The sequence below is a fragment of the Bombus bifarius genome, unplaced genomic scaffold (assembly GCF_011952205.1).
Source record: "Bombus bifarius isolate JDL3187 unplaced genomic scaffold, Bbif_JDL3187 scf7180000008216, whole genome shotgun sequence".
NCBI lineage: Eukaryota > Metazoa > Arthropoda > Insecta > Hymenoptera > Apidae > Bombus > Bombus bifarius.
In genome coordinates this window covers 70,581-89,078 of record NW_022884518.1, presented here as the reverse complement: position 1 = coordinate 89,078, position 18,498 = coordinate 70,581, and the positions used below count along the sequence as shown (strand labels likewise).

The 18,498-nt window shown below is 38.0% G+C and overlaps 1 protein-coding gene across 1 annotated transcript; it reads right to left on the bottom strand.

Moving 5' to 3' along the window:
• Positions 1 to 14,190: 14,190 nt before the first annotated feature.
• On the bottom strand, positions 14,191 to 17,101 carry LOC117211075. Its single transcript, XM_033454652.1, has 7 exons — positions 17,008 to 17,101; positions 16,597 to 16,650; positions 16,100 to 16,226; positions 15,727 to 15,845; positions 15,522 to 15,654; positions 15,197 to 15,418; positions 14,191 to 15,094 (listed from the first exon to the last, which is right to left on the bottom strand). The coding sequence occupies exons 1-6, from the start codon at positions 17,074 to 17,076 to the stop codon at positions 15,366 to 15,368; spliced, it is 555 nt and encodes a 184-aa protein (XP_033310543.1). The 5' UTR covers positions 17,077 to 17,101; the 3' UTR covers positions 14,191 to 15,094; positions 15,197 to 15,365.
• Positions 17,102 to 18,498: the final 1,397 nt, after the last annotated feature.

Genomic DNA, 18,498 nt, shown 5'->3' with positions numbered 1-18,498 from the left:
AAGTTATTGTCCGACGTAAGAATGTTGCGAATCAGAGTAGCAGCTTCGTCTCACAACTACTCTACCCTCTTCTCCAATCCCGTGGAAACTATAACTGAACGACGTACGGTCGAATTTCTCGGCATTTGCGCAAACATCAACGAAAGACGAAATCCTATGCGATGCCAAGCCGTGCTTCGTAAATCTATTACTAGGGCACTACCGATGAGGACGAGTTGTAAGGTCGGTGTACAAGCATCTTACTGCGTGCTCGACTAAACAGTGCGTAAGACAAAAGCGTGATCAAGCAGCGAGGCAATTCTGCGCCGATAGGACCTCGGGACATGATACAGACTAATTTATAGTATTATTCTAAATACAAAACACCAAGTAAGCATATCATTACTTATGACGAGCTAAAAGTTTATGTTTGTTTAATAAATCATTTAATGGAAATCCTACAAAGGGCTTTAAAAATTACCTCTTATGCCATGAAAGTTGTTACGCCAGGTACAAAGGGCCTTTCTGTCGAAAGCATAGAAAGTGCTAATGACCTAATTTCAATACTTAACTCGTCCATTACAATATTCACTATCTTCTCTACAATATAAATACTCTGTATACTCTGTATATTCTGTAGGACTTTTTGTAATTGCATTTGAAGTGCCTTCTAAAAAACCTTCATTAAGTGTCTCATTAAGTTATTACAAAGTTTCTAAAATGAACGTATATTTTTAACTGCCGTTATAATTTCGTGTCATTTATTATTATTTAATCCAAAAAATTAGATATTCTTTGTTCTTTAACATTTCTGTAAAGCTTGGTTCGTTGTGTGGTTTAAATGACGAGATAACACGATGTTGAAGCCGCCAAATATATTTAAAAGTAATTAATAAATACAGAGAATGTTCGCTACGACGCTCGGTACTAACTGGTTCGCTATTAAAATCGCTTGAGACTGAGACTGGAAAACTGGTCACCTTACGATCGCGTTCGTTTATTTGTACTGGTCGGGGAAGTACCGGAAAATTTAAATTTGACTTTGTTTAAAGGTTGTACGTAGCGACGACATTGTTTTGCCCAGAGTTTATTTATTATTACATTATGCATGTTTTAACGATGTTGATACTCCGAAGCAAAACAACAACATGATTCGAATTGTCCTCTAGCTCACGTGCCACTACGTTTCTTATATGTCGGGTTATCATTAGGATTTAAGGCGCGTAATGATTCTTCGTTTGAATTAGCCATTGTTTTACGAAACAGAGAATATATTTACGCGAATAAACAAGATTTTACAAAATATTATGAATAATGAGTTTAATAAATGATAAGATTAACAAACGATAAGTTTAACTAATAATTAGATTAAGGAATAATAAGTTTAACGAACAATAAGAGGAACGAATAATATGTCTTACGAATAATAAATTTAACGAATAATGAGATTAACGATTGATAGGTTTCACGAATAATGAATTTAATTAACGCTATTAACAATGTTCCGGGGTTCAAACGAATCCACGGTCAACGGAATAACTCTTTACTATGCGTAGAATAATTTTACACACAAAAATACGATTGCTGAGACACTCGCTAAATTGCTCGATGTATCACTTTCCAAGGCGATCACACGAATGAATATCCGATGAAAATCTTTTTCGCTATACGACTGCATTTGTTTGTTATATGCTCGCTGGAAACATCGAGAAGGTTCCAATCGTTGTTGCTAGGCAATTTCTGTCAAAAGTTTGTTGTATACTCTTTGGAAACATGGAGAAAGTTCCAAACGCCGTTGCTAGGCAGTTTCTGTCTGAAGATTGATTCCTAATACAACGTGTGTCCCATTATATCGACATCTCTAAAGTACAATTCTATGTGATTTCTAGGGAGAACAATACAACCGATCCACACCTTCGTCAGGCAAAACGTTTATCCCGTGACCGTGGCTACTTTCGGCGACCAGTTGTCACCTCGAACCCACTTTCGCTTTCACAAATATCAAACAATTACAAATGACAATTGCTTAATTACAGTTATGATAAAATCTAGGCTAAAGCATTAGAAGGCTTCCTCAAAATTGCAAAGAGAAGGCTCCAATTTTCCTTTCATCTCCGACATATACAATTTATTTTTGACACATAACAAATAATTTTTTCACAGTACAGAAAAAAGCATTGGCCTATATCCAGACATTGTCATAAAGTTAAAACTAAATTTTATAAAATTTGCGATTCAGTTAGTTCGTACGATAGTGTTCGACGTAGCCTAGGCCTCTGTACTTCGGCGCGGTTGTAAATGTCGATCGCGACATACCAGGTAAACGAACGAAAGTGTCAATAATACATCACTCCTTACGGTAGCTGATCGTGATTTGATCGGAGCTGATTTCCAAAAACACTATAAATAACGCCAAGAATTGTATCAGTCCATTAACCTAATTCTATCTATTATAATTTAACTACATGTATTCACATGTAGATTCATTTGGCATTCAAGATACTGCCATGACTTATTTAATGACGAATAGATCGCGATACGCAAGAAGCTTAAGAAATAGAAATTAATTTAAATATAGTCATGTTCAGTATCACTTTATTCGTAAGAATCTCAACAATCTAACTAAGAGACAATGAAGTCAAAAATATAAAAGCTTTATTTTTCTTATTTTAGCGGCTCATCGATAATTGCGTCATTGCTTTATCGATAACTTTGGGAAATATTTATGACGTAGTAAGCATAACTCGTATCTATCTAAAGGGGCAAATTAGTTTAAAGGGTTTTATGCGTATTAATTGTGTACCGATATACGAAATTACGACTTCGGGCGGGCTTGGAAAACACCGGCAGTCTCGCTCGAGTCGAAGAAACGCGAAAAGACGAACCGTGTGTATTCGTTTGTTGCACGAATCATATAATTTGGAACAATTTCCTGTCTCGTTTATGATACGTCTTGGTGTTTAGAACAGGAAGCGTTAAACCGTTCTATGATAAGCAGTCCAATATAAGAACTACTTCACGGTTTTTGCTTCGGTTCTTATGTTCTTACCGTTTCTCGCAACACGTTTGTTTACAGACGTTAATTTTTTAAACTTCCGCATTTGCCTTTAACTTTTTATGTAACAATCCTTTAAACGGTTTAAACGTTTGCGTATTCCGGAAAATTTAGAGGAATCAACGAAAAAGGAGCACGCAGGGGCATAAATCGAGCCGTGCTCGGTTCGCGTCATTGCAAAGTATTCGGTCATTGCCGAATCATCTGTCATCTGCGTTTCAACAATTAGAACAATTCTAAATGCGTATTTGCCTTCACTCCTTGTAATCCTTGACTAAATTTCATAGACGCGCTCGGCATACCTGATTTTAGTAATTTCTCGTGTATTGTTTCATTATTGAATTTTGTTTTAAATAAATTTTGACAATGAAATTGCGACGTCGTGAGCGTCGAGATCATTTCTTGCCAGTTTTAACTCTTCGTTTGGCATATCGTCGGAACTCTGACGTGTCCGTCCACGAAAAAATTTCTACCATATGCTATAAGAAACATGCATTCTTTGAATAGAAAATAGTATAGAACCATCATCAGAATGATAGAAATTAGCATTACTAGTGATTTCTATTCTATATGATAAATTTATTGATAGATGGATTTATTTATTTAAACAGGGAACGATGGTTATTTGATGTAAACTTAATGCAGTAATGTGATATAACTAAGACAACTAAATTGATAATTCACAACTCATAACTAACAATTAACAACTCATAACAACTTGGCAACTGATGATTAACCAACTGGCAACTAATGAACTCCTCGCAATTAAACTCTAAATTAACTGACTACTAATCGACTTTCTCCCTCGAGAATCCCTTTGTCATTTTTTCATACTCTACCACGCACGTGTTCCGTAACCGTCCGCGATCATGTTCACGTAACGTCTTCTTCTGGGTAACTATTACTGAAGGACCAAGGACATATTAATTAAGTACAAACATTATAATTTCTTTGTTCTTATTATTATTGCATTTTTATATGATATAGAAAAGATGAAAATTAAAAATTGTATTATAATTAGACTACAAATTCGAACTACAACATTCACAATACTATATAGCTCGAGGCTGCATCATGAAAGGATTAATAATTCTGTGAAAGAGATAGCGTAGAGCCCTTAGGGAATTTTTTAGTGACGAGAACGAGTGATTTCAGCACTGTATGATCATTGGCTTAAAATTAGATGTTCGCAAATGGTTTGGTTCATTGAAACATTAAATAATGTAGGAACAAAATATAAAGAAATTATTTCAATGCTTCGGCAAAATATAATTAAGTGCTACTCCATGAATGCCACTCTAGAAATAAATAAAAAACTAACACTTATAATATCTGTAATAACAGTAATATAACTTTAATTAACAAATATAAGAAAACGTGAAGCTTTGGACGCTTCAAGTAGTTCTTAAAAGAGCAGGCGAACACATTTGAGGGTACAATATATTAAACTAGCTGACAAACTTTTTCCCTGCCTCCGGCCACATGAACTTCCGTTAGGCGATTCCCCTACCATGAGCGAGTTAGTCTGCACTTTGTGCATCTTCTATGGGATGACGGCAGCTAAGGGTTTTCTGACACCATTACGATCAGATAGGAATACGTTACAATTATAATTTATAATAGTTGACCTATTATAATCTACTATCTTTATTCTAAATCAAGCAAAACTATATACATACTTAGTGTGGACACTGTGTTCGTGACGTTTTGTTAATAAATGATCATATATCGACAGGAATTTTGCTGCTTGCTATCCTTAGTAAGGTAAAGCTGTCGGCTCTTTGTTAACACTGATTGATTCTATGATTTTGTGTTTCATAGTAGAAAAAATACTTTCGCATTTATGAATAGATCGTAGATATTTATTGACAGATAATAACTCAAAAAATTCATGTCCACGTTTACTACTACTAGGTAGGAACAGAATCTCCTGCAGATTGTACACAATTCCAATCGAAATGGCATATACTGTTCGATCTTGCAACGTCTTGAATTGTTGAAAATGACTAAGTCATTTTTTAATATATCGAAATCTTTAAATCTAGTTTGGAATTGTTCCTTAATTTCTGTTAACGATGCTGTGAATTGCTATTTTTTCGCAAGACAGAAAAGTATCAAAGTGGGAAGTTCCTATTTTAAATATATATATTGAATTTATTTTTGGAAGCAGCTGATGTGCCCAATTAATTTTAATATCTATTATGGCCTTGCTTTTGTAAACTTATATTTAAAAGGTATATATTTAAAAATATTTAAGGTGGTGTGTAAGGCCTATCAAAAATGGCAATTCACTTAAGAACGAAATATCTTCAAGGTTCGATAATAAATCCTCATTTCCTTTAATTTTATTTTGCTTCTTTTAATTCGGATACGTCTTTTCTTAAAGAAGAAAGTCGGGACAGACTCTTCCCTGCAGTCAACCAGTGTACATCTGTATATACGTTATATACATGTATATCTGTATGCAACGGGAGATCTTTGTAAGTGGAATCAATTTTTTGCAAGAAGATTTTAAAACTTCATGCTTCTATGCTTTATTTTCGTCTATAATCAAGTTAGTATAATAATTTTCGTTAGTATTTTCATCATGGAATTTAACATTTTAATTTTCGCACATGACGCTTTTTGATGCAGGATACAATGTTGTGCAATTGATGCCGTTTTTTTTTTTTTGTTAATGGGCCTTTTAAGCCGTTTTCTTTCTCTATTATGAATGGTGCTCAGTCTGTGATAATCGCGCTGTATTTATTGAATCCTCTGTGTACTCCTACTTCTTTGCGGAAAGCATTGAAGATACTAACTTCTTTTCTAGATAAATGCGGTGGTGCGAGTGTTAAAAGCTCTTCATCGATGCAAAAATTCTCATCCATTATTCACACAAAAATTATATATTGTCTTACAGCAGTAATGTCTGTGCTTTCATTTAGGCAAAGTGGGAAATATCGACGTCTTTCCAATAGTTTTAATCTACTTTCAATTTGTTCATTGATATCGATCACGTAAGCAGAAATCGTTTGATGTGATATAGTCACACTTTCGAAACTTTTGTGGCGGCACTCGACAACAAATACCGCCACTCGACACTAACTAGTACCGGACAACGGTAGCGCAGTGGTTAGCGCCTTAGGTTACGAACGTTCAGGACCTGGGTTTCGAATCCCGGCGGCATCCGTGTCCTATTTTTCTCCCACGCATCTAAATTAGAAAAAAAAATAGCAATAGTACCCCAGCAACGACATCTATAGCCAGAAGCTCTTTAAGTATTATGGACTACACAATACGCCTCAATTTCTACTATAATTTCACTTCCGAAAGCCTTAGCAATATGAGTTGTTAATCTCTTTACAAATTTCCGACCCGAAAAACATTTCTTCGTACGAGCGATCTCCAATGCCAACTGCGTACTTTGTTTTTGATGCGTATTCATACCACTACCTTGCAATTTATTTATGTATGAGATCTTTAATTTCTTCCGTAATTGTTGTCGACATTCTCCAGAACACGCCGAAGAGTTTTCCACATGATGAGTATTATAATGTTGGAAGACGATACTTTTCTTCATTACAGCCAATTTTGTATTACAAAGCAAGCGCTATCACAATCCATCACAATTCATGAGGAAGATCTCTGTTTACTATACTTCATGAAAGCAACTACTTTCACAGTTCATTATTCCTTTCGGCATAACTAACACTAGGTTTACGGGACCAGTCAATTTGACGGGTTTCAAATTGCGAAATGAAATATCTCAAAAACCATAGCACTAATTTTAACCATTTTGCATCGTAAATTAATCTGTGGCGGACCGGTATCAACAGGACGCCGACAGGTCGAGGCATCAACACGGCGCAACACCTCCCGGGCGATCCGCGGGTACCAACCGCCAACACTAGAGGGCTACGACGACAACGAGTCTATCTGTCTAACTCGCGAGCGGTCGAATATACAAGCGATTGATACAAATACCGCACCTAGCGAGACTCCCTCTACGTCTAAGGCAGGGACTACCGGGCATAGCCTTACTGACGAGTCCACCGGTAGTCCCGGGACGAAACGCACTCTCTCTCTCTTTTCATTCGCCTCATTGGTGACCACCGACGACGAACACGCACCTCTGGAGAAGGAGTCAGAAGGAGCCAGCCGCCTCGTCCCCCCATGACGATCAGCCTTCCATCATCGACGACGGGCCATTCCCTCTATCTTGTATCGCGCTATATGGCTTCGAGGTCACGCTATAGCGCTAGGGGGAGGCTGTGTGGCGGATCGGTATCAACAGGACGCCGACAGGTCGAGGCATCAACGCGGCGCAACACCTCCCGGGCGATCCGCGGGTACCAACCGCCAACACTAGAGGGCTACGACGACAACGAGTCTGTCTTGCGTCATTGAAAGTGTAACTCCTCGGTCCCTTTTGATAGCAACGCGTCGAACGACATCTCGGTGTCTATCGTTACTCGTTAGTTGTTACCTGTTGTCCGTTAAGTGTTATTGTTGATTATTAATTGTTAACTCTGATTGTTGATTAGTTCTAATAAACTGTTATTCGTAAAAACACCAAGAGTAGTTCCTTACGCACCTATCACTATACCACCTCAAATCATTTCATCCAAAGAATTCATATACACAATTATTTTTTCTAATTTTTAAAATTTGTATGTAGTATACCCTTTTTTTTCTTCCGAGAAGGGAAAGTGCATTACGCATATCCAGTACCATGCGTACATGGGTTATGTGGGACTCGGCAGGGTAACGTCGCCATACCCACTAAAAACCTCTCCTCCTTCGCTGATCCAAGCGGTACTCGAGGTTCCAACCCGGCACAGTCGTTCGACAATACTTCGGGTTGGCCTTTACATAACGTACCCTAAATCTCTACCTCTGCTTCAATCCGCTCCCCTTCTTCTTCTTCTGGACAATCCACCACGCTTCTCTATTTCCTTCTCTTTGAGCTGCCGTGACTTCATCACTCTGTTACAAAATGTAGTGAATTTCAGCCACGTACAATCTTCCGCAGTCATCCTCGCGACGGTGTCACTGTCCATCCTCCACTCGACCCCTGCCTCGGATTCGCCATCCATCTGGGACACTTGAACAGCACGTGCTCGGCGTCGTCCAGGTCGTCCCCACAATCCCAGCAACTGGCATGATTCTCCTTGCCGATCCTATACCGATAGTAGTTGAAAATACCATGACCGGTAAGGATCTGCATCGCGTAATGGTCGATCCTCCTCCTCCTCCTTACAAAGGTCAAGGGATCCCTGATCAACCTTCTTGTCCAATTGCCGGGATTGTGGAATGTCCTTCGATGTTCCACTTGTCCTCGGCTTCTTTTTTCAGGCTCCTCATCTCCTCCACCAAGCCATACGCCTCGCCCTGCCGATCTTCGCTGGATCTCCTCTTCTTCGCCTCGTACTCCTTCCACCGAGGCTTCGCCTTGATATGAATGGGCATGCTGCCCGTTATCACGCACAGCGCCCCGTGCGACACTGTCCTGTACGCCGTTGACGTACGAACGTCAACGGTCAACTTTTGCCAAGGGTTTTGGCAAAAGCACCACCCTCGCCACCTTCCACACCGCTGGTATCCGCCCAGACCTATTTATACTGTTGAACAGGTCCAGGAGCCGCCCAGGCCGTTGTTCCGCTACGATCCTAACGATCTCCCTCGGAACCCCTTCCACGACCACGGCCACGGCCGTTAGCAGGTGCTCCTCTTCTCCCCGCATCTGCGGGACCCGAGAACTATGATCTTCCTCCGACTGTTCCGCTCTATTAATGATGAAAAGATCTTCAAGAATCCTCGCAACCCTGTCCTTGTAGAGACCCTCCGGTGGCACGTTCCGATCCATTTTGGCTCTTACTGCTCGATACGGACACCCCCAAGGATCCTGGTCCAAAGTTGCGCAAAACTCCCTCCACTTTTCCACCTTACTAATAGGTCCTGCGCTAGCCTGGCCACCTGTCCAAGTTTATCTGCAGGACCTTTATCTTTTTCTGCTCCTGCCCTCCACGCTGACCATCAGACAGGCCAACGAACCCGTAACGTGCCCGTAGCGTTAGTCTTTGCAGTAGTCTTTGTCCCAACTACGGGAAGATAGGAGAGATCTATTTTTGCAACGAACGACGCTTTCCGCTAGCAACCTTCCCTCAAGGACAGCTAGTATCCTTTTCTAACCACCAACATGGAAATTGACCAATTAACAGCAACGTTAATTTCCCTCACTTTCGAATGACGACTATCCTCGACGAATCCGATGATCTCGTGTCCTTAGACACACCTCATCATAGTTTTCCTCTATGGCAACATCGGGACGGAAAGTCATTCTTTTTTGCGATCTCATCGACGAAAAGAGTAACGCCTTACAACCAGTGAATATTACGCGTTTTATTAACAAAGAGTCCGATTTAGATTTTGTGAGCACGTACATCTATTATCCCGTTGACCGCGGATACGTTATTGAACCTAGGATCATTGTCATTAGTTTCTCGAATATCTAATTACCACGGTTACTTGTCCAATTCTATAATAATCGTATTTGCACTAGTCAATGTCTTCTCTATTGCATAACGACAATGTGTAATCCAAATGAAGATTCGTTTCACGCCCCTAACCCTAATTCTAATGTAAACCCGGCATATATTACAACATATATGTCGGAGATGAAAGAACACCGGAGCCTTTGGAATTTTGGATAATCCCGCAACATTGTAACCTAGAGTCTACTATAGCTGTAATTGAACAATTGTAGTTATTCAACCCGATTGTAATTGTTCGAGAGTTGTGATAATGAGCTTGGGCTCGAGGCGACAGTCAGTCGCCGAACGTAGCCGCGGTCACGGGATGAACGCTTTGCCTAACAAAGGTATGGAGTAATTCTATAGCTCTCCTTAAAAGAAATATTCGTGGCGACACGCGACAGTAAACATTCCAACGGTTTCTGTCCCGTGGCTCGCCACACGCAGACCCTATTCTTCGAGCAAGATGATTGCCAGATGTCGATGCGTCTCCGGAGTACATGTTCAGCTAGCCTGAGGGCCCGTCATAAATCTTAGAATTTAGTTGACTAAAGTCCTTCAAACAAACAGTCTTTGTCCCAGCTACGGGAAGATAGGAGAGACCTATTTTTCAACGAACGACTAGCAACTTTCCCTCGGGGGCGGCTAGCATCTCTTTCTAACCACCGATATGGAGATTGACCAATTAGCAGCAACGCCAAATTCCGTCACCTTCTGAACGAAGGGTATCCTCGACGAATCTGATGATCTCGTGTCCTCAGACACACCCCATCATAGTTTTCCTCTGCAGCATCATCGCGACGGAGAGTCATTCTCTCGTGAGGTCGTATTAGCGAGTTACTTAGAGTCTGTACGCTCGGTGGATATTACACGTTTTCGGAAAGAGTCCGACTTAGAATTTTGTGAGCACGTACATCTATCATCCCGTTGACTGCGGATTCGTTATTGAACCTAAGACCAACATCGCCAGTATCGCGAGTGTCCAACCGCCGCGGTTGATTGTCGAGTCGGTAGCATCCATACTCGTATTAACAGACCGTACCTTCGTTATAACACGACGATGGCCGATTCCAATGAAGATTCATCAAACGCCCACAACTTTATTCCTGACCCTTCTCCGACATATATATTACACTCTGAAGACCTCGATAACCTTCTTGCGCGCACGCTTGTTGCCAACCGACTCTTCTAGATTCTTCTAACAGCCTCCAATAGCCTTTTGTCTCAACTGTGACCTGAACGCCCTCTAACACTTACACACACATTCACATGTACAGTGTAAATGTATCATCTACTTAACATCTTGATTTTCTGCTGGTATCTGCACGTGGCTGCAGGATGGTTTTCCCACAGTATTTGATGTTTGTTCTTTTGGTTTTACAGCCGGCATTACATCGTTCTGTTCCTCGTTGTAGGTCGTGGAGTCGGTTTCGCGGGGGTCGTTGCCCGCTTTCTGTTCACTGCCGTAGGCGCCGGCTTCTTTGTTGCCGCCTGTACTCTTGGCGATTCGGAATATCGTTCCTTCGGGGCTCGCCTCATTCTCCCAAAGGACGTGCTCGGTTTCCCGATTGTCCTGATGCATAGGGTACGATTATCCCAGTGTCTACACGGGCTTTGAATTTGTAACAATGGTTCACTAGATGCCCAGGTTTTTTACAATAGTTACATGGTATAATATTTTGTCTCGGAGCGTTTGGGTAATTCTGCGATGGAGGTACAAATCTTCAATCCTGGCGGTTGTTTCCGATGTTGTTATTAGTGTTCAGGGGACGAACGTTGTTACGTTTGTAATTGTTCGGAGGTGTCGGTCGTTGGTATTGTCACGTAATAAATGACGAGATATTGTAAAAAAAAGGCGAATGAGCAATAGCCCATTCGTATGCTTTATTAATAAGACAATGTTACAATTCAATTGTAGAACACAGACTGACTCATTGACTAAGGGACTGGGATCTTTACCTCCTCATTATGGTTCACATATCCTACGGGTGGGAGTCCGGCTACTGTCTGTTCTCATCGCTATCGCATGACCAAGTGTTATCGACATATCCTGAGGTTGGCAGATGTCTGGCTTTTGGGCGACGTTACACTCCCCCCTTCGTAGAGTGAACTTAGTCCTCTAAGTTCTTGCGTTTCTTCAGAATCGATGGATGAAATTTGGCCTTGGGCGGTGTTGATAATTCAAAACTTACTCTTGATTCTCTTTCTGTTCCAGGTTGTACAGGTAATATCGGTGTGTAAATGTTTATAGGGGCGGAAGGTTTTGCAGTACTAACGTTAGGTGTGTTACTAACGGTGTTTTTCTTAATTTTGTAGCAAAATATGTGAATACATAGTTTTGTCAGTCCTATCTTATTAAGCAGATACAAGCATATGAGTCCAATGGATATATATCCTATTATTTGCAACGTAGTGAGACCTCAAGTTTTAGTTTGTGTTATTCTGTGGGAAAAAGTTAATTGATTGGCTCTATCTCCTATTTGATTCAAGGTATCAGTATAACCGTTTAGGTTGCTCTTACTTTAGGAGTCTTTTCTAAGGCATCAAGCATTGAGGATCAATCTACGTTATTAGTTATATTTATAGTTCTGATCTTAATATCGTAAGAAATGCTCTTGGGATTGCCACTGATTCTCATATGGTTGTCTCCATACGATATATCTAGTTATTTTAGTTTTCAACAGAGAGGGTTGCTTCAGTTTGACAATTTGATGTCCTTCTTTAGAGAATATATTGAGTTCTATTGGTTTTCCTGGTATAGCTATGTAGTGATTTTCGTTTTTGAGTGGTATAAAAGTTATTTCTACTATCTTATAGACTGTGAATTTACAAAATCTTATGGTATTGTCTACACTAAGTTTTGTTTGCAAATATACAATTCGTGTTTGATTCGTGTTTGCTTGTCCAAATACATCTGGTCTACATTCATATAAGTTAATCCTGAGGTGAAAAATATCGGACGTTCGACTAATGGGGCGAGAAATGCTCCGTTCTTTTGAGTCGGTATAAGGTATACCTGTTCTATTTCCCATTCTGAGTCAATTATTGTTGGAATTGAAATTTTAAAGAAGATCTTTTCGCTTTGGACAAACAGTGTGAGTGTAGAGACGTCTAAAATATTTTGGAAATTATTTTCTTCTGGTGAAAATCCTTCATTTATGATGTGATTTCCTAAAGCCTTAGCGTACTGTTCTAAGAAAGTGTGATGATTTATAATCTGGGGGCTAATAATTCCTTGTTTTCCTAGTAAAATTAAATTGAATATTTCATCGAGTTGAAAGTGTAGATCTGACAAAGCGCTTTCTATAGAAATAGTCTTGTCTATTAGAAGTCCTAGCTTGTTTACTTGATTTATTTTATTTTGTATGTCCGCGTTTACTTTTTCTAATTGTTTTAGGCTGTCGGTGTTCAGGATTTTCCTAATTAGAGCGGCTTGATTAGCTACAATGGTTTTTAATTCGTTTCCTTCGCTAAATAGTTTGTCGATATTCTGGTTTATCAATTGTAAATCGTCAGAATCTAAGGTTCCGAAAAGTGTTTTGCTGATTGAACCTATAGCGTCTATTAATCCTCTCTTAACTCTAGAATGAGTTAATAATCTTAAATGTGTTCCTAGCGTTTTGATGTTATTGAACTTGTTGGTTAAGGAAAGTATCTCTGATTTTACTTGACATGGGGTGGTATAATGTTTTTGGATCTCTGTTATGTGTTTTCCTAACATATCGATGTGGTTAAATATATCGCTTACATCTATTCCTATATATACGTTAACTTTTTCATTACACTAATAGGCTATTACACTAATAGACTAATATTTTCTCGTGGAAAATTGCGTTATTTTCTATCGGTATTAATTCCAATCCGAGCACGAGGGTTGTGCATGAGATGAGCGTCCTGAAAAGTATGGTTTAATTCTGTTACCATGTATCTTCTTAATTTGGTTAATCGTATTCTTCTAGCTTTAATCTCCATCTAATTAATCGTGATGAGGGGTTTGCAATTTTTAAGTTAAAACTTGATGGTCGGTTCTTATGAGAAAATGTCCTCCTAGCAAATATTGTCTCAAACGTTTTACTGCCCATACGATTGCAAGGAGTTCTTTTTCAGTGGTTGAGTAATTTCTTTCGGGGGATTTAGTGTTCTGGAGATGTAACAACAAGGATGGTCGTTTTGTGAAAGAACAGCGCCTATTCCTTCGTTAGAGGCGTCGGTTGTTAATGTAAATGTTTCGTTAAATTTGGAATATGTCAATACTGGGGCTTTGCATAATGCGTTTTTGAGAGTTTGAAAGCTATCTTGTTGTTTGTCTGTCCAATGAAAGGGTGTGTCTTTCTTTGTCAGGTCGGTTAGAGGTTTGGTTTGAAACAAATGGATGAATTACAATTCAACAATTTAATTAAATTTCGCAATGGCATCATGAATAATCCGAAAGGAAAGGGAAGAGGAATGGAACGATAGGACTATACACTTTTATAACAAATACTGTTACGACCGTTCGCGGAGAGACGCGTTCGCTAGGAAAACGAGTCAGCGAGAGGCGTAAATTCTCGCTACGATTCGGTTAATCGACGCCGCGAAATAGCCGTTCCCCTGTTTCGGTTAAGATAACAGAGGTGGTTAAATGAATGTAACACTGTACAGTAAGTTATATATCACCGTTTATTCTAACAACTTGTAAAGAAGATAGTTACGCTGGTGCGCATGTATAAGATGAGTGAGTGACTGATCTACGGGTGTGTTCCCGGTCGAAGGATGTTGACTGTTCGAAGGATGGAAAATCAGTTGTCTTCGGAGACGATGCTGTGGCGGAGGAAAGCTAAGGATGGGTGTGTCTAGCGCACGGGACCATCGGATTTGTTGGTGACGATTTTGGCTAAGAGAGTGAGAGAAATAGGCTTTGTTGTTAATTGGTTAAATGAAGGTTGGTGGACTAGGAAGGGTCTTAGCTGCCCTCGAGAGAAAGTGGTTAGTGGGAGGAAAGTTGCACCATACGTGAGAAAAACTAACTTTCCCTTGTCAAGCCGTAGTAGACAATGGTCTTTAAAAATGAGTCGGAAAACAGATGTTTGTTGGGTCTGAAGGACCTTAGCTAGCGAATTGCTTAGATTTATGATGGGTCCTTAAGAATATTGAGGGTACGCAGTAAGGATGAGGGGACATCTGGTTTCCGTCTGGCCGCGGTGTGTGGCCTGGTCTAGGTAGAATGTCGCCCGACGTAACAAATACGAAATATCAAACAATCTAATATATAGCAAATATGGACATACAAAATCTACAATAAACAAAATACATCTTATATACAACGGAATATAAAATATATAAAACACCTAGGCATATTATCACACTTCGATAAACCAAGCACTATTGTCAAAATCCACACACGAAACGTCAAGATTGAAGTGAAAGGGATTCCACGAACAGTACACTTGATCAAGTTACAACTAACACATCATCGAAGTAGACCACCAGAACGATTTCAAGAGGCAATGTAGTACAGTGGTGTATGGCATAATGTTGCTTGTCGAATACTGCAGATAGTAGAAACCTAAAAGAAAAAGGAAAATTACTATGTATGTTCTAACTATTATTTGAATATAAAATGTGTTATTCAATAAAATAATTACAAAACAGTGAAAGTGAAAAGTACCTTGCGAACAATTGCTCATCATAGAAGGAAGTGTATGTGCGAAGACAGGTTATAGGTCCATATTCATAGAACATAATGTATGACAGTCAGCATAAACAAATGGATGAATTAACCTCAATTGTCTTAATACAAAATATAATATTACTAAATGTTTATAACAATATTGTGGTTAAGCCAAAGGAAGTGTGACACTGCTTATCGAATAGTGCAGATAGTGGAAACCTAAAAGACAAAAGGAAAATTACTATGTGTGTTCTAACCATTATTTAAATATAAAACATGTTAATTCAATAAAATAACTAAAGGCAGTGAATGTGAAAAGTACCTAGTGCACGATTAATCATCGTAGAAGGAAGTGTACATGCAGGAATTCCACAGAGACGAATTATGGATCCATTCCATAGAACATAATATGCGTCTGTCAGCTGAAACGGAATGGATAAACTAACCTTAATTGCCTTGACATATATGAAAGAAAATAATATTATTAAAAATTTACAACAATATTACAATTAAACTAAAAGAAGCACGATAACAGTCAATGACTGTTGTTCGACAATAGACTTACGGTTGTCCAATGGAAAAGAAAACTCAAAGATCAAGAAAATATGTGACATTGCTACAAATAAGTCAACACTGACGCAACAGTCTTCGATAAGAAGAAACAAAATTAGTTAATAAGTGTAGAAAGAGGTTATAGAATAATTAAGATAGGTTAACTGAATGTCAATAATAAATATGACTAGAATAAGAAGGTGTTATACTATATTAACCTATATAATATTGTTAAATTATTGTATCTGACATATGGAAATAAATTTTATAATACACAATAGCGATAGTTGATACAATACAATACCCACGTATTAAATTAAATTAATTAAATGACATTTTTATACTTACAAATATAGGATGGATAAAGATATCCATAGTAAGTATTTAGAACATAAGAAGAACCGGATGATGCCGTACGTACTGCAGGAATGCTCCAGGTAAGTGATGCAGTGTTGAAGGAACATGATCGGAGAAGCTATAAAACAATAATAACCCAATAAACAAGCTTTGACTAATAATATATGAATTAGCTCCAAAATTATACCATTTAAATATGAAATAACAACAAATCACAAGAACCAAGTAACGACAAACTAACAAAAGGAAGCAGAAATAGTCAATGAATATAGAAATAGATTAGAAATTAATCAAGACAGGTTAACTAAGCATCAACGATAAACATGATTAAAATAAGAAATTATTATATTACATTGAGCTATTATAGTGTTATTATACTAAATTTAATATAAAGAAATAAAGTTATACATACTTACAGATATAGGATAAATAAAAGTAAAATAAGTGTTTAGAGAATAACGAAGAACCAGACGATGCCAAATACTCACTATATGAATGTTCCAAGTAAGCAATGCATCATCGAAGGAATAGAATTTGAGAAACTACAAACAATAATAATTCAATAAACAGGTTTTAACTACTAATACATAGATTAGCTCAAAAATTTATACTATACAAATATGAAATAACAATAAATCGCAAGTACGAAGTAACGACAGATTAATAGGAAAGAAATAGAAATAGCTAATAAATATAGAAATAAGCTATAAATTAATCAAGATAGATTAGCTGAATATTGATGACCAAACACGATTAAAATTAGAAATTATTATATTGTGTTGAGTTACTATAGTATTATTATATTAAATCTGGCATAAAGAAATAAGGTTATATTACACAATAGTGACTGGTGACACAATACACTATGCACACATTAAATTAAACCAATAAACACAAACCTCCTTATAATCAAACAATGAAACAATTCTATTAGTAATTAATAATTTCGAGAACGATATAATCCACATGCTATTACATTAAAATAACACACAGTATATATATATGTCGGATTAACATTAGAATTTAAGGCGCGTAACTATTCATCGTTTGATTTAGCCATCGTTTTACACAACAGAGATTATATTTACGCGTATATACAAGATTTTACAAAATATTATGAATATGGAGTTTAATGAATAATAAGATTAACAAACAATAAGTTTAACTAATGATTAGATTAACGAATAAGTTTAACGAATAATAAGTTTAACGAATAATAAGTTTAACGAATAATAAGTTTAACGAATAATAAGATTAACGAATAATAAGATTAACGAATAATGAGATTAACGAATAATAAGTTTAACGAATAATGAGTTTAATAAACGTTATTAACAATGTTCTTGGGCTCAAACAAATCTACGGTCAACGGGATAACTCTACTATGCGTAGAATAATTTTTAGACACAAAAATACGATTGCTGAGACGCTCGGTAAACTGCTCGATGTATCACTTTCCAAGGCGATCACACGAATGAAGATCTGATGAAAATCTTTCTCGCTGTACGATTGCATTTGTTTGTTATATGCTCGCTGGAAGCATCGAGAAGGTTCCAATCGCCATTGCTAGGCAGTTTCTGCCAAGAGTTTGTTATATACTCTTTGGAAGCATGGAGAAAGTTCCAAACGCCGTTGCTAGTCAGTTTCTGTCTGGAGTTTGATTCCTAATACAACGTGTGTCTCATTATATCGACATCTCCAAAGTACAATTCTATGTGGCCAGGCCCGTTCTTGAGGCCGTATGCCTCCGCAACCACATTTCTAGGGAGAGCCATACAACCGATCCACACCTTCGTCAGGCAAAGCGTTCATCCCGTGACCGCGGCTACGTTCGGCGACTGGTTATCGCCTCGAGCCCAAGCTCATTATCACAAATCTCGAAAAAAATCGGATCAAAAGACGACGATTGTTTAATTACGCCTATGATAGAATCTAGATTACGGTGTTAGGGGATTATCCTGAAGTTCCAAAGGGAAGGCTCCGATGTTCTTTCATCTCCGACATATATATTACAACAAACGTACACATCACAACGAACATAAAACAACATTGTTGACCACTTCACTAAAATAGAGTTGAAACTAAGTAACAAAACAATTATTTCAATATCAAACAAAATTAAAAAAAAACACACCCTTATTCAAGACGCTATTTTGGAAATCCGTCGCGAGCGTGAAGCAGCTCTCACGTATGCGCAATGAAATACATTCGGTAATTATATACACTATTATAAACATAAAATAACATTAATCCTATTCGAATTACACGTCATCTACTAAAATAAAGCTAAAAATAATTAATAGATAGACAATTAATTCGATATTAATAAAAGTCACTACATACTAGGGACGCCAATACGTACATGTAGTAACCTTTATACCTTGCAAATA

Excerpts from the sequence above, each read along its gene's own strand:
- LOC117211075 (XM_033454652.1), bottom strand. The coding sequence starts at position 17,076 with ATGTGGATTATATCGTTCTCGAAATTATTAATTACTAATAGAATTGTT. Across the intron at positions 15,846-16,099 it reads TCTTTATCCATCCTATATTT|ACTGTTGCGTCAGTGTTGAC; the intron begins GTAAGTATAAAA and ends TTCTTATCGAAG. Across the intron at positions 15,655-15,726 it reads AACAGTCATTGACTGTTATC|GCAATTAAGGTTAGTTTATC; the intron begins GTGCTTCTTTTA and ends ATATATGTCAAG.